Genomic DNA, 16,297 nt, shown 5'->3' on the forward strand with positions numbered 1-16,297 from the left:
TGGCTTTCCTTAGTGTGATTATGTGTGTGAAAAAGCATCCTCAGCAAAGCATGGGATAATTAAGTGAAAATACTTAAACGTCTTTCAGAAGCCTATAGATGTTTATCTCTTTTACCTCAGTTCGGAGCATGCTTAAGAGGCTTTTTGGCCACCTGAGAACTTCTGAAGTGTGTGTTTTGTCATAAAAAGTGCGAGGCACTAATTAAAGCCTTACATCATTGTTTGCTTTTCTTCTCTTGCCTAAATTGGGAGGGGGTTTTAAGTGAATCATTTCCTAGACCTCTGTGCAAATTGGCAGTGTTAGGTTTCTTCAGCTTTTTCAAGCTGTGGTCAATAATTTGGAAAAAAGAATGATTTAATTTAATATAGCCTTTGGTTGAAAACATCTTTGAAGTTAGATTACTAAGTATAGTAAAACTAAACTACCTCCAACAATGACAAAGTTAGACCTTGTGTTTTATAATTTGTTTCATTTCAGAGAGTGAACTGTGTTTCAGGTGGACTAGAATTGTGGCCCCAGTGACCTTTTGTGGGCCCACTTGTGATCCTGGAGCTCTCCAGAGCCACTCTGGCCTGGGAGCAGCTGCCTAGTAGAGCGACGTGGCTCTCTCCCCAGTACCTCTGGACCCTGCTCCTTCTCCAGCTGTCCCTCTGTCACGCTTGCCAGCTGTCCATCTGAGACCCCCCATGGCCCTTCCCTGCTACCCATGTCCCTGCATTGCTTCCTCTTCCACCATCATTCCTCTCCCCAAGATGCCCAGGGTCGCAGGCCCTCTCCTGCTTCATATCTCCTCCTCAGAAGTTACGGGACCTTGTTCTTTCCACTTCAGAGACTGCAAATCAGGCATTGTCTTACTTGACTCAAATGTGTTTCTCATCCTGATGATTTCGAAAAGCTGGTCTTTTCCCTGTTGTCCAGTGTGTTCAGCCGCACCCACACCTGCTTTTATTGTCCTGCTCAGCTAGGATCCCCACCCCACCCCCGCCCTTCCCGTGGCCAGTTGTCAGATGTAGTCTCCGCAGGTCCAGTCCCCAAGCCTGGCCACTCCAGCTCTGTTTTGCTCCTGGCAGACTGCCCAGTGCTGCTTGCCAGAAACCATGGTCTGGCTCCCATACAGACTGATGATTTGCAGGCACCGCTGGGCCTTGCAGCGGCTTCGCGGTCCTCTGCACCCCTTAGACGATGAGGGCGTGCCTTCTCTCCCCTGCAGCTGTTGAAGGTCTTTTCTTATTATCTATGAACTCCAGCGACATTCCTTCCTCCTTCATGCTCAGGAAGCGCGCGGCCTCACAGACTCCTTCACTGGGAAACTGAAGCTAGGCATCCTTCCGTTTTCCTCTCCTCCAAGTGTTCCTGCGTATTGTTGCCTGTCTCTCGCCTTCGCCCCTCCCTTCCCTGGATGATTGGCTAACGGTGCTCTTCCAGGTCCCGCTTGAACTTCTTCCCCTTTTGTCTTCATAGCCTCCTCTCTTTTGAGTCTTTGCTTATCTGTTGACTGCAGTCTCTTCTATTCTAAAACACTCTTCCCTGCTGTTTCCCTGCATTGCCCACCTAACCCTTTCTGCCTTTTCCTGAAAGACTTCTGAAAGGTTAGTCCACTGCGGGTTCTACTTCTGCTTCTTTAGCCAGTGGCACCTGGACCTCCCCGTCCAGCTAACCTTACCTGCGTCCACTGCTTTTCAGCCCCCATTCTGTTTGCCAACATCGGGCACTGTCGATCACCTCTCCTTCGGCTTCCACGGTATAACTGTCTTCATTTTCCTCCTAATTCTTAGATTGCCTTTTCTCTGTCTCCTCCACTGGGTTGCTTTTCTGTCACTCATTCTTTAAGTATAACCAGTCCTCCAATGTTCCATGCTTGGCCTTTTTCCTCTTGTTATCCTGACTTGGGGTTTGAATTCATCTAATCCCATGACTTCCTTCCTTTGAACAGTCATTAAGTTCAACACGTACCCAGCCAGTACCAGGTACTCAGGATTCAGAAATGAACAAGGCAAACTCACGGCCTTTGAGAAGTTCAGCAAATATTTATAGAGCATGTAATATGTGCCAAACACTGTTGTAATGAGTCACCCACAATCCCTGGCTTCATGGAGTTTACATTCTAGTGGGGAAACCCACAAGCTGCAAGTAAACAAGTAAATGCAGGGATATCAGATAGCGATAAAAGTGCTGGTGATTATAAAGCAGTGAAAAAGAATGCGTGGGGCAGGAGTCATCAGAGAAATTCTACTAGTTAGAACCCAGAAGAAGATGCAGGAGTAAACCAAGCAACAGCAGAGGAGGCAAATTAGTTAATCTTTGTCTTAGTTCCCTTGTCTATAAAATGGAGAAAATAACATACCTACCTCCTTGGCGGTGTTTTGAGTATCAGAAGAGGTAATACTGTACATGTGAAGTACTTCATACAGTCTCTCCCCTGTCTGTCTTTCTCTCACTTACCTATACACATTTCATCTGTATGTCTTCCACTTCTCAAACTTGGCAGGGCCAATGAACATTTTGTAACAATTAAGCCTAGAAAAGATCGACCAGGAATTTGATTTTTAGAATGGAAAAGAAATGAGAGTGATCATGGAAGTTGATTTGAAGGAAGAATTGATAGTTTTTTGGGTGTGTTCTAAAAGGATTGTTTTCACATTTTTGAAATGAAACATTTAAGTATTTTTCTTGAAGCAGGGTTAATCATCTTCATGTCTTACATATTCAAAAAATGAATGTGAGATTGATGTTTAGGGTAAATAACATACATGTTGATCTTTCTTCTTTGGGGGCTTTAAGCTGTTGTGGCAATTAGACCCAATGTATAAGCTTTCTTGGGTAGCTTCCTCTTCAAGGATTCCACCATCCCTCTCATGGAATTAAGGCTTGTATTTTGTGTCTCCTAGGGTGGAAACACTTCAAAATTAATCTTTTTTTTTTGTGAAGTCTGCATTGCCTTCCAGGTTTCCCACCAGACCTAAGAAAAGCTTGCTCTAGTTTGACCATCTTTTTCTTGACCTGGAAAGCACCTTACTTAGAACATTTCATTTTCAGTAATTCACAATGTCTTGAGAAACAATTACACAGCTAGAATTTGGCCATGAGTCAAGGAGGGAAGATTTTTACCTGGACTTTGCGACTAGCAAGTTCCGCGGGTGAGTCAAAAATTCTCCACGCTCCGGTTATATTAAAACTTCTATAAATTCTACAGCCAGAGTGTGGATAATTTTTGACTCACCTTTGTATCTGGGGCTTGGGACCACTTTTTTTAGCTTGCAGTTTCTTGTCTGTGCAGTGAACACAAGAATGAAAATGTGGACGATCGCATGGGCTCATGCTAACGGCCCAAAGTTTATAATTAGAAAGCATTTACGTTTTCATGAGCATTCTTGGCTAGCAGGTCAGTGAGGTGGATTGTCCCATAGTGGCCGGGCATGCCTTCTTACAATTCTTCATTAATTCGTTACCAGTGGACATTGTTTGCATATTGGTGATGGGGAAACTGTTGATTACCAGGCAGGCTATCATCTGTAGGGTTTTCAAATGAGCAAGTGAAACTTCTGAGAATGTGGTATGTATGTTTATTAGGAAATGTTGGATGAGTAGGTTGGCAAAAGGTGAAGTGCTGAACAGCAGAGGCACCAAGGTTTGTTGTTGTTGTTGTTTTTTCTTTCCTTCAAGACAATTCTTAATCCTGTAAACTCTAGTTGCATTCTACTGTGGTTGTCATTCAGAGTCACTTCTAACATGTTTTTCCGTTCATCCTACATATCAGGAATACATTAAGGGATGAATGAGAGATGGTTTCCAGGAGCAACGGATGCATAAGTAATTTCAAGATAGTGTAATAAATGCTAAGATAGAGGTATGGGCAGGGTGGGGGTGGGAGAGAGGGAGCCGGGTGTTGAGGCCTGAGGTTCAGAAAAGGCTGCTTGGAGATGCTGCTGATGGAGCTGAGGTGTGACATGTGTTCAGCGGTTGCCTGGGAAGAACCGTTGGAAAGCTCATTCCCCTGCGAGGACTAGCCTAAGCAAAGGCACGCACAGCCTGCTGTGTGGAGGGAGCTACGGGCAGTTTGCTGTTCCTCGATGTGAAGTGCACTGCAGGAGGTGTCCCAGGAGGGCCGTAGGGAGAGACCAGCCTGGAGAAGAGGATCCTAGCTAAGGGAACGGACTCCGGAATTAGGATCAGTTCTAGGCTCAGTTCTTACCTACTTTCCCAAGTTACCTGCTAACTGTGCCGTTACTTAACTTCTCTGTTCCATGGTTCCTTCATTCATACAGTGGGGATGATGATAACATCTACCTCGTAGAATCATTGTCAGCCTTCATGTACATCAGGAGTTCTGAGCAGTCTCCGGCAACAAGCACTGCGTGTGTGTCGCTAATGTTGTTATTACTTGGGAGGTGTCGGGGTCTGTTGAATGATTTCCCTCTCTCCTCAAGACCTGTCAATCACTTTGCATTTTAGCCAGATGGGGAGGTGGGGGGTGGGTTGGCTTTAGGGCAGGGCTAAGTTTGGAGGCAGGGAGAGCTCTAGGAGGTTCTCTGGCGGTCTGGCTGTGAGGTGGAGAGGGCTTTGTACTAGGGCATACGTGGCAGGGATTAAGCAGACTGAATCAAGAAAATTTTTGAGCGGTAAAAATGATAAAAAATGTGTTGAGATGAGAGTATTAAGCAGGATTCCATGACTCTGGCTCAATAACTTGGATATGTGTGGTGCTGTGAACTGAATTATAGAATTACAAGACGAACGGGTTTGGGGGAGGTTAGCTCTGCACATGTTGATTTCGAGGCATCTAGGGAACGTCCACATAGATGTGTACAGTGGACAATTTGCAGTGAGACTCTGAAGCTTGGCGGAGAGGACAGGGCCAGATCAAGAGATTTAGAAGTGGGAGCTTAAAGGTCATGGTTAGATGTAGGAGGTGGACCAGCTTGGTGGAGGGAGTGTGTGGATGAGAAGAACCTCAGAGGAGACCTTGGGACCAGTAGTGGTTGGGGAGGAGGAGACCAGGAAGGAGATGGGGAAGGACTGGCCAATGAAATAGGAGATGGAAGAGAGTAACAGCTTGGAAAGAAACGGAGATTGTTTTTAGAAGCAGTGAGTAGTCTTCAGTGTGGAAATGCAGAAGAGCATCCAGGAAGAAAAGGCGTGTAAATTTTCAGGCCATTGGGGTTGGCAATGCAGAGATGGATCACAAACGACCTCTTCCTGTAGGCTTCTTAGAGAACCTCCATTTCGATGGTGTAGCCATAGGGGTAAAAGTTACTTCCTTACCATCAGCTCTGTGTTCCCTTTGTTGTCCCCATCTTTTTCGCCACGTGTGCCCGAGTGCTTCAGCAGCGCACTTCCAAAGCCAGGGGTCCCGTTTTCTATCCTGTAAAGCCCCAGCATCTTTATGTTTTCGCTTTCATATTCACCAACTCTTATGCTCCAGTTATGGCAGTTCTGCTATTGTTAGGTTTTCCCTTTATTTCATGTTACTTTGTTTTGTCTCTGGCTTGGGATCTTCATTTTCTTGACTGCCCAACTTGACAAACATTTGAATTGTATATTGATACTGGGTAAAAATGTTACGTTCACACCCCAGATATGTTACAACTGTGATATTTATTTCTCTCATGGTCTCAAGTAGTCCATTTTTCAGATTGTGCAGAGGAATTTATGGCTTAGTTGAAACAAATTAGGAAGGACTGTTAATGTTTTTCACAAGCTGCCTTTGTTTCTAAACATGTTTAGTTTTTTTTTTTTTTTTTTTTCCTTTCCTCCCCTTCTTTGTGTTTTGGACTTTCAAAGCAGGGTTTGGCAGAGGAAATGGGACAGCCACGTTTTGTTTTCTGTTTTGAAGTTTTTGAGTTTAGCAGACTGTGTGTTGGTAGTGTGTGAATTGCAGGATGTAGTTCTGGGGTCCTCCCTACCAGCAGACCCCATACCAGGGTTATTCTGGGAAACCTTATCCAGGGCTGGCTATAAAATACAGGGCTGAACTTTTGTCAGAAGGCTAAACAGGAAACAGATATAAATAACTATTCAATCTTAATTCAATCCTAGCTACTTTCTCACACATATTTGATAAAGTATTTTTAAAAACATTTTTCTTAAAAAAAAAAAAAAAACCCAACAGAAAACCAAAAACCCTTTAAATCCTTAATTTCCAAGTCACTTTTAATAGGAACCCCTTTTCACCTTTATGTCTGCCCAGTGATACCCTCCCTTTAACAGGGGAAAAAATTAACATTTAGCAACGTCCAAGATAAAAGACATTTTTGAGACCATGAAAACCCAAAAATACTTTTCATCTAAATTATTTGTCTTCTAGATTTTGTTCACGGCCTTCCTTTGTACAGTCTTTGAATGCTGAGCAAGAACAGTAAAGCTTTAGCAAAGTTAGCAGAGCAGACAATCTATTTGGTTTAAAACAGCATTTCTCAGCCTTTTCTTCATTATTTCCCCCCTCCCTTTTCATACTTTTTTTTTCTTAATAACAGATATTGTATATGAGTGAATGTGCTGTAAGTGTATCTTTGCTCTGTAGGTAAAAAGAGTGAGATTTCCCCCCCAACCTCTTACACCCCTTTGGGGGGCAATGTTACCCCATTGAAAATGTGTGGTTTGAAAGGACAGAGAAACATTTTTAAATGCTTAGGTAACTTGGTTATAATCTAAACCAGGTGTAACTTGCTTGAATCCATTCTTAAGACTCATATTACTGAAGCGCTTTCCTTCATGAATTCTCCTCTTCTTTTTCAGACACACAGATTTTCCCCAGCTTCTAGAAGGACCAGAGTTTGACTATACTAATAGATGATAGGAAGACCTCTATTTTAACTCTGATAATTTATTTTAGGATGATATGTGTAATCTAAGAATATAGTAGGCTGTTTTAAGGTTCATCTATTGATTTTTTTTCAGCTGTTGACTGGCTCGTATCAGACATATTCTATATATAAACCACTCTTCTAGTCTTGATAGCAGAGATGCCAAAGGAGTGTTTGAGACATGTTCCCTGACTCCAAAGACCTTGTGACCTTGTTGGACAAAACGGATACAGACAGGGAAAAATTATTATAGTTTAATTATCACAGAATTTAAATAGTAGTGCAGGACCCAGTAGAATAGATGGTACATAATACATAGCCAGGTGAGAATTCGTATAAAAGGTGAAATGTTGTGGCTGTGTAGACAAAGGTGAGATGTCTAGACTGCAGTGGTCCGTGAAGCTATTACACAGGAAGAGAGTTGGGGCTGGAAGGCTATTGAATGGAATCCTGGGATTAGGAGAAGGCACCAGGGTGAGCCAAAACAGGGGCAGGCAAGCCAACGATAGGTGTTAGGGAGGAAGCCAGCTGGATTGTTCTGGTGGGTGTGTGTCCGATAGGAGTGTGGCAGTATGAATGCAGAAATCTGATAGGGACAGATTGCCCACAAAGGTGACTGTGTGACTACCTCCATGATCTGCAAAGTTTAGTTTTTCCCACGTCCTCTAAATATCTTCTTCCATGAAGGTGGCTGGAAGTTAGTCACATGGTCCCTGGTACCTCTTTTTAGGTCCTCAGCTGGTTTTAGTACACAAAGGACTTTGTGGTCACTCTGAATCCAAGGATTCAGGCAAAATAATTGGAGTATTAGGCTGTATTCAAGGGGACCTCTGATAGTCTAGGAAGATTCTTCAGGCCATAGTGTGCAGGTGTGTATACGTGACAGGAGTGGCAAGAAGACTGAAGCCAGGACTTCACGGAGAAAACACTTGCCAAGTGGGACGTGATGAGTGCCTGAACTGGGTGATGGCATTGTGGATGAGAGAGAAGTTACCTGAATTTGGCCATGGTAGCAGGGATAGAGGAAGGGGGACGGATTCAAAAAACATTTGAGAGGTGAAAGTAGCCAGCCTTGTTTTTTGATAGGAGGAAGTTGAGGAGGTTAGTTTGGACATATTGAGTTGGAGGCATCCGTGGGATGTCTGTGTGTGGGGGTGTGTAGTGGACAGTTTGCTCTGAGAGTCTGAAGCTTGGAGGAGAGGTGGGGACTATAGCAAGAGATCTGGGAGTGGCAGCTTAAACACCGTGGTTGAATGCCAGAAGTGGATGAGCTCACTGAAGGGAATGTGGAGATGAGAAGAACACTGGCGGAAGGGGAGATTCTGGGACTAGTAATGATTGAGAGGGAGGGGAGGCAGGAGTGAAAGAACAGGCTGAATCCTAGTTCTAATTGGATATGGAAGGCAAAGGCTGAAGTTTTAGAATTAGGTAATTGGATGAATGATGTCATTATTAACTATTAACTTGTAACTCTTAAAATGGGCTGGATTGCTTTGTTTAACGTCCATTCAGCATCTGGAAACTGGTATCTATTGGCCAGCCCAGTGATTTCCAGAATTTCAGGGAGGGGGCGGGGGTCTATTGATCTCTCTAGAAATTTTTGGATAACTGTCTGTTTATACCTGTCTCTGGGTTGTAAGATCTGGAGGGCTGGCTTCGCATCTTATTCAGCATGTATAGCAGTGCCCCCCTAGCATGGCATCTGCCTTTTTTGCTCTCAAGAAAAATTCCTTTGGTGTGTGAATGAGTGATCAGAACCAGATGTATCAGAAAAATCCAAGAAAATGAAGATTGAGCAAAAGACTTTTGAATTTGAGGATTTGCAAATCATAATGATCTTTAAGAAGCCAGTTTCAGATGAGAAAGAAAAAAAAATGAAACAATGAAGAATAAGGGGAAGCAGAAGGGTTTGTGAAGTTTATCTGGAGAGAACTATTTTAATTTGACAGAGGAAAAAGAACAGGAGAGTAAGTGAAGGCCATTTTATTTCAAAACAGTGAGCAAAGATTTTTGTAGATCTTGTATACCTGTTAACTTTGAGTATAAAATAAGAGGACTTGGCTCAGGAAATGGCCCCTTTAAGAACCCCTGAACTTTCTAGGACATGCCTACTGTTTCTGGGATATTGTTAGGATTTAAGGGATTAAGGCTTAAAAGTATCAATTACCCTTTGGGGGGGGGGACATAAAAATGAAGTGCTGAGAAGGGAGTGCTGTATGGTATCCACAGTCGGTTTGACCTAGTCTAGGGTTCTACATGAATTGATACAATATTACCAGAAAGGGCCTCATCATAGAATGAATAGAACAGTCATGGAAGGACTTCAGCTATCCAGACCCTCTTTTCACAGGGGTGTCTGCCCAGGACTCAGGAGGCTTTTTAGAACTTGCAGCTGGTAGCCAATCAGCACCTTCAGCACCTCAGCCCAGATCACGTGGCTTCTGTTCCCTTTTGTCACTACATCACCTTGTCTTTTTGAAAAGATTTTAAAATTTAGAATTTCTTTATTAAAATGTCTTTGCTCCTTTAATCTGAAGAAAGAATTTAAATTTTTTTTGTCATTTAATTTCTGCCCAATTCAAAAAGGCAAGAGAGGTATGACTATTTCTTTGACCACGTACTATTCGAGAGAGTTCTTTTACGTAATTTCTCCTCAGATTCAGTGACTGCTTGTTACGCATCCTGAATTACTCATTTCTTTGGAATATCATACAACATGCTTAAAGATTTCTTGTAGAGTTTGACCGACACTGAGTAAAGGGACAGGGCACTATCTGAGAGGTGTATTTATAGAAAGGTAGCAGGAGGGAAGATTGAAGTTAATGAAAGGCAGCTTCAAACATAATTACACGTAGGGAGAAGGAAATTCCACTACTCCCGAGTTACATCTGGGTCCATGAAGAAAATTTATCTGGGCTCATTAGAGCATTTTCCTCATTCATTTTAGAAGTAGAATACATCAAAAGTTAATATGGAGGTTGATAATAGCATTTATTAAAATTACATTTTTCATTTCAAAATTGTAAGTTGTAAAAACGCTGAAAACACCAGCAGCGCTATAATGTTTAATTCTGCTGGTTCACCTCCCGATGGCATTTTTATGGCTGCCTTTTTCTTTGTTGAACTGATGTGTGGAATTAGGGACATCGTGAGCAGGGGAGAATGATGGAGAGGGACAGGGCTGGGCGGAGGCAGGTAACGTCCACCCTGAACTCTGTTTCCAGAGCTTGATAAGGAGGGGTTTTCTGTCAGATTGCATCTCTGATTCAAAAGCCCATTACTCTTTTTATAACAGGAAGTGATGGTATTGCTGCTGGTGTAGATTATTTCTTAGGTTGACCTTTATTGTGCTTGATCCTGTGATTCCACCTTTCAAAAACAACTCTTGGGTGTAGATAGGAGAGAGTTCTCGCCCACGTTTTAGGGAGTGGTATTAAAATACACGCATTTTGTTCGGTAGTTCTGTTCCACACTTCCTTACAGATAAAGACCCTTTCTTTCTCCGTGGTTGTGACGTCGAGTTTGGGTGTGCCTTGCTCTAATGATATTTGACATGAGAAAGCTGATAAAAATTCATGAAACTATGCATGCCACAGGACCACGAAGTACATTAACTTGCCAGTTATTTTTATGCAGCCTGGTCTTGTTTCCCCAACATTCACAGTACAGATAGGTGGTGTTTTTATTTTGTAAAATCTTCTGACAGTTATTAGGTATGGGTGACATCTAGAATGTTTACCTTATAAGGATAATATTTTAAGAAATCCTTAGAAGAATAAATATGTATTGCTGAAGGGAACTTCGTCATTTAATTCTGTTGCCGTTTTGTACAAACTAAGGCCTAGAAAAGGAAGATAACTTGTCTGAGATCTAAGAGTGAGAGATTTGGGCCTAACGTCTCAGATATCTGCTTTATGACCGTTGGTCAAATTCTAGCCCACGTTTGTCCGGTCGTTACTTTGCACGCTGTAGGTCTTGGCCTTTGTGTCAACCATGTGGCCCACAGGCCTCTAATGTATTTTGCTTGGCCTACATAGTGTTTACAGTTTCTTAAAATTTGTCGTCAACATTTAAGATAAAAGATTTCCACACACAATTTTAGCTTCTGGCTTCTTTTGGAAAACTGGAGAATGGGAGGGCTGAGTCAAGTTGGCTCCCTATTCGTGAGTGACGGCTGCCCCCTTTGGATGGAACTCAGACCTTCAGGTTCATCCCGTGGTCATCAGTCACCATTTCTTTGTGTCCCTCATTGTCTGTCTCTGCAAGCGTTTGAGTTTGGAACCTTCCTCTAGTCCTAATGAGATTTAGTTCCTAGTTATTTCCCACCTGTGGTGGTCTCTGCTGTGTATCGTATCCTCTTTTAAATTCTTGCCTGCTGGTAGAGGCTGTCTCTTATTTTCGTATGTATCTTTCTGTTGCCATAGTGGCCCACCCACTCTATTCCCATAGTTTACAGCATAGTAAATGAACAATAACGACTTAGACCGCAGAGCAGAGGACCTCAAGTTTTTCTGTAACGGGACAGGTAGTAATTATTTTAGTTTTTGTGGGCTCTCTGGTCTCTTGCAGTCATTCAACTCTGCTGTTGTACCATGAAAGCATCCGAGGCAAAAGCAAACAAATGGGCATAGCTGTATGTAGTCCCGTGAAACTTCGTCAGCGAAGACAAAAGACCAGATCTGGCCCAGGGGCTGTAGTTCAGTGGTCCCTGGAATTTTAGTATTATAAGAAAACCCAAACACTTTACTGTCAGTTACCATATCTGTGTTTTTCTACTTATACTACACACTTATTCTCAAACCTTTTCAATATTCCCTGCTTTTTATGAATCTCAGCTGCTGCCAAAACTACCAAGGATTTATTTACAAAACAGTCTCTGTTTATGAGGAGAATTAAAGGGTGGATAATTTCAGGTTGTCAGTGTGAATATGCTGTATTTGTATTTATTACAGATAACAATTGAGTTGTCCTAAATTACATGTATTCACGACAGTCTAAATCTAGGTTTAGGGACACAGTTTCAGAAGTTCTGTGATGCGTATTTTCTCAAAAGATACTACCGGGACAGTTTTATGATACTAATAATAGTTTTACAGAAATGAGTTGTCCCACGATTTATAATGGCCTGCCACCGATTTAATCTTTCTGAACCTATCCCTGAGCAGGTAATAATATTCTACTATTGTTAGTACTTGGAAACATGTTCTTAAAGTAGCTAAATGATGAGACATTTCTTTGCAGCCAGGGTATGCAAGAGGATATTTTTTTCATGCTGTGAAGGGCATTCACTTTTAAGTTTGTAAGGTTGTGTGCCTCTAGAGAGTTGGATCCAGAGCTTCATTTATATGCTAAATATATTGAAAAGGTTTAGGCAAATAGATTTTTCCACCCTTGGCTTGGTTGTAGTCTTACTTCCTTTGGAAACCTCTGAGGGGAGTGTGTTAGAATTCTTGGTTGCAGCCAGAAACTTGCGAGCTGACCAAGGATAAAAGGAGTACCTGGACTCAGGCTATCTCGATTCAGAGGCACAAGCAAGGTTGTCAGAGGTGGCTTGCACACCCCCCTTTTCAGCTCTGTTTTACTCCGTGTTGGCTCTGTCTTCAGGCAGAGCCCCCTCTCCTGGTGGCAAGATGGCTGCTGGAAGCTCTACAGTCAGCAGCCTTTTCCAAGAAAACACTTGTTTCTGATAATTCCAACAAAAATCCTATTCTGGGGCTTCCTAGGTGGCGCAGTGGTTAAGAATCCGCCTGCCAATGCAGGGGAAACAGGTTCGATCCCTGCTCCAGGAAGATCCCACATGCCAGGGAGCAACTAAGCCCCTGCACCACAGCTATCGAGCCTGCGCTTTAGAGCCCATGAGCCACAGCTATTGAGCCAGTGTGCTGCAACTACTGAAGCCCATGTGCCTAGAGCCCGTTCTCCGCAACAAGAGAAGCCACGGCAATGAGGAAACCGTGCACCACAACGAAGAGTAGCCCCCATTCACCGCAACTAAAGAAAGCCTGCGCACAGCAAAAAAAAAAAAAAAAAAAAAAAAAAGACCCAACACAGCCAATAAAATCAATCAATCAATCAATCAATCAATCAATCCTATTCTCGAGTCTCATTTCCTCTGATTGTCCTGCTGAGGTTGAAACCAGACCCATGAACCAGACCCATGGCCATGAGGATGTGAGCCTGTGATTGGCCAAGCCTGCATCTTTGCCCATCTGTGGAGCTGGAGATGGGCTCAGCTTCACCCAAACTATATAGACTGAGTGGGGGAAGTGGTTCTCCATGAGAAATCAAGGCACTGTTGCCAGAAGGGTATAGAAGGCCTTTCCCAATGCAGGATTGTAAAAATACTTCCCTTATACGTTCCTCAAAAAGTCACTATTACTATTATTATTTTACCATCTGGCCCTTTAATCCTTCTGTATATAACGTGTAATTTAGAAGTCAGTGATACAGTATTTTCTCAGATTGTGTGTTCATTGAGATCAACTCTTTTTGTATCCTCCCCTGTTCTGCCATCCTAATACAGAGTCACAGTTCAGTTCAGTAGACTCATAGAATTTTAGAATTGGAAGGAACCTCTCAGTCATTTCCCTGGCAAATATTATTTCTACCTTAACAGCTTCAGTTTATAGATGAGGACACCAGCTCATTGAAAGGCTGTGTGACTTGTTCAAGGGATAGAACTCATTAATGCAGATGTTGGGACTCAAAGCCCATTCTCTTAGTTTTTGTGACAACAGAACTAAAGCCTGGTTCACGGATTGATTGAAGGAACCAAATAATGAATTCCTTTCTAAGGTCAAAGAAGCCTTTGGTAGCAAATCAGTAACAGTAAAAACTTCTCAAATTGTTTTCAAAGTTTGGAAATCTAGAAGCATATTTTATCATAGTATGAAACTCAGCACATCAGTTGGTCAAAAGTTCGGAAAGGGAGAATGAGACCCATGTGGCAGTGGTGAGTTGAGTGCTGTCGTCTGTGCAAACTAGAGAAGCAAGGGAGAATCTGAGAAATGCTCAGAGGCGATGGGGATGGGAACTGGTGGCTGACCAGGCTCTCAGGAAGGTTTAGAGGATATTTGCTCTGTCCTCTGTGTGCCTGATTATTACAAGTGACTCTGTCCTGACGTAATAGTGTAGTCATGAGGAGAAAGGCACCCATCTGTCTCTGACTTTGAGCTCTGCCTCTGTGCTGTGAAACCTCAAGGGGCTTCAGGTAGGGGCCCAGCAGCCTGGCACATCCCTCCACACACCTGTAGGGACTGCAGCCCAATTAGATGAGTGTGTCAGTGAGAAAGGAGCGCCCGTCACAGTTAGCAAAGCAGGGAGAGGAAGCAGGCTCAGCCGCCGTGAAAGGACAGTCCTCTTCATGTGGGCCCTGAGCCTGAGCCTGGGAGAATTTTTTTCCCTTGGGGATTGCTGGTAGGACTAACAGAATGAGAAATACAATAAGTGGGGACTAGAAAATGATCTTTGAGGAACATGTATTTGACTCTGGGCCTGTTGGGTTTTAAGAAATGGTGGACCACCCAACTAACACCCTTTCCATTATTGATTTGTGTCTTCAGTTTCTTTCATCAATATCTTCTCATTTTCAGAAAAGAGATCTTCTACTAACTTTGTTAAATTTATTTGTAAGTATTTTATTGTTTTTGATGCTATTGTAAATGGGATCAATTTATTCTTCTTCAGAAAACTTGTAGGTGGATAGAAATGCTACTGGTTTTTTAGGTTGATTTTTGTACCCTGCAAATTAACTGATTCATTGATTGCATCTGACAGTTTTTTTGGTTGAGTCTTTAGGATTTTCTGCATATTGAAATCATGTCATCTACAAATAGATTATACTTTTTCCTTTCCAATTCTGGTATCTTCTCTCCTCTCCTCTCCTCCCCTCCCCTCTCCCCTCCCCTCCCCTCCCCTCCCCTCCCCTCCCCTCCTCTCCTCTCCTTTTCTGCCTGCTTGCTCTGGCTAGGACCTTAGTACTGTGTTGAATAGGATTGCTGAGAGTGGGAATCTTTTTCTTGTTCTTGATCTTAGAGGAAAAGCTTTCTTCAACCTTTTACCACTGAGTATGTTGTTAGCTATGGACTTGTCATATATGACCTTTGTTATGCTGAGATGTGTTCCTTCTATGCCTAATTTAAGAGTTTTTATTATGAATGGATGTTGAATTCTGTCAAATGCTTTTTCTGCATCTATTGAGATGATTGTATGATTTTCGTTCTGTTCATGTGATGTGTCACATTGATTTTGTGTTGAACCGTCTTTGCATCCCAGGGATGAATCCCACCTAATCATGGTGAGTGATTGTTTTCATGTGCTGCTAAATTTGGTTTGCTAGTATTTGATTGAGAATTTTTTGCACTATCCCTATATTCATTAGGTATATTGACCTATCGTTTTATTTTCTAGTAATGTTGTTTTCTGTGTTTCGGTATCTGGCTAATACTGGTCTCATAAAATGAGTTTTGGAGTATTTCCTTCTCTAATTTTCTTGGAATGAGTTTCAGAAGGATTGGTGTTAGTTCCTCTTTAAATATTTAGTAAAATTCACCAGTGAAGCCATCTGGCCCTGAGATGTGGGAGATTTTGATGACTAATTCAGTCTCTTAAGGAGAAAATTTAATAAGGTTTTTTTCAGTTTCAAGGTGTGTTCACATTTTCTTAACCTTGGTGCTTGCAGTATAACTTGTCTGCACATGCCAGTATTACATGTGGAATCTGATTTAACATGAAGTTACATAAGTAGTTATATTAAGATGACCCAAACTAATAAATTTGAGTCATTACAAAAAGAAGGCAGCAAATTATATAATATTACTATTATTATCCTGCCATTTATTGAGATTAGTATTTGAGAAGCATATTAAAAGTCATGTGATCTTAAGGAAAAACCCAACCTGTGAGGTAAGTATAATTATCTCCATTCTATAGATGAAGAAACAAGACAAAAAAGCCGAGTGTAGCACATTTAGAAGGAATATCTAAATATCTAGAGTGGTTCATTTCCTTATGATTCTGAATAATAATGTAGGATCATATTTTTACTAATACAACCATTGGGCGAATCATATTTAGATAGCCAGACATAGTTACTGTCAGTTTTGCAGGCTTATTTTAATAGATTAATCAAGGGTTGGGACTTTGAACATCATTATGTAATATTAAGTATCACCAGTGATTCAGAAGTTTGAAGACTTTGTTAATGTGACTGAATATTTATTAATGGATTACTGGTGGGACTGGATGGTATTTAACTAGTATTGCTGACCTGAAAGGAAGAAGGCTTGTTCTAAAAGGCCAATATCTGGCTGTTTGGATTGATAGTTCTTAATTGTGTTATTATAGTAAGTGTTGGGTTTTCTATCAGAGATGTGTACTCTAAATAAGAGAAACACTAACTTCCTAGAAGATCTTTAAATGCTACCTCAGATAGCTTGCGGTGGGGAAAAAAAGCCCATAAAATCTTTCTAAGTTATACGAAATCAATAAAATA

General features: G+C 41.9%; 1 protein-coding gene across 8 annotated transcripts in view; it reads left to right on the forward strand.

Moving 5' to 3' along the window:
* ARL15 (ADP ribosylation factor like GTPase 15) overlaps window positions 1-16,297 on the forward strand; it is a 401,290-nt gene that overhangs the window by 55,412 nt on the left and 329,581 nt on the right. The window contains exon 1 of one of the 8 annotated variants that reach the window (XM_057743619.1): window positions 14,989-15,100. The exons of the other annotated variants lie outside the window; for them this stretch is intronic. Coding sequence (XP_057599602.1) covers window positions 15,098-15,100 — 3 coding nt within the window. The 5' untranslated portion in view covers window positions 14,989-15,097. Of the gene's footprint in view, window positions 1-14,988; window positions 15,101-16,297 lie in introns of those variants that run through there. 8 annotated transcript variants of the gene reach the window in all.

Source organism: Hippopotamus amphibius, chromosome 1 (genome assembly GCF_030028045.1).
Source record: "Hippopotamus amphibius kiboko isolate mHipAmp2 chromosome 1, mHipAmp2.hap2, whole genome shotgun sequence".
Classification (NCBI taxonomy): Eukaryota; Metazoa; Chordata; class Mammalia; order Artiodactyla; family Hippopotamidae; genus Hippopotamus; species Hippopotamus amphibius.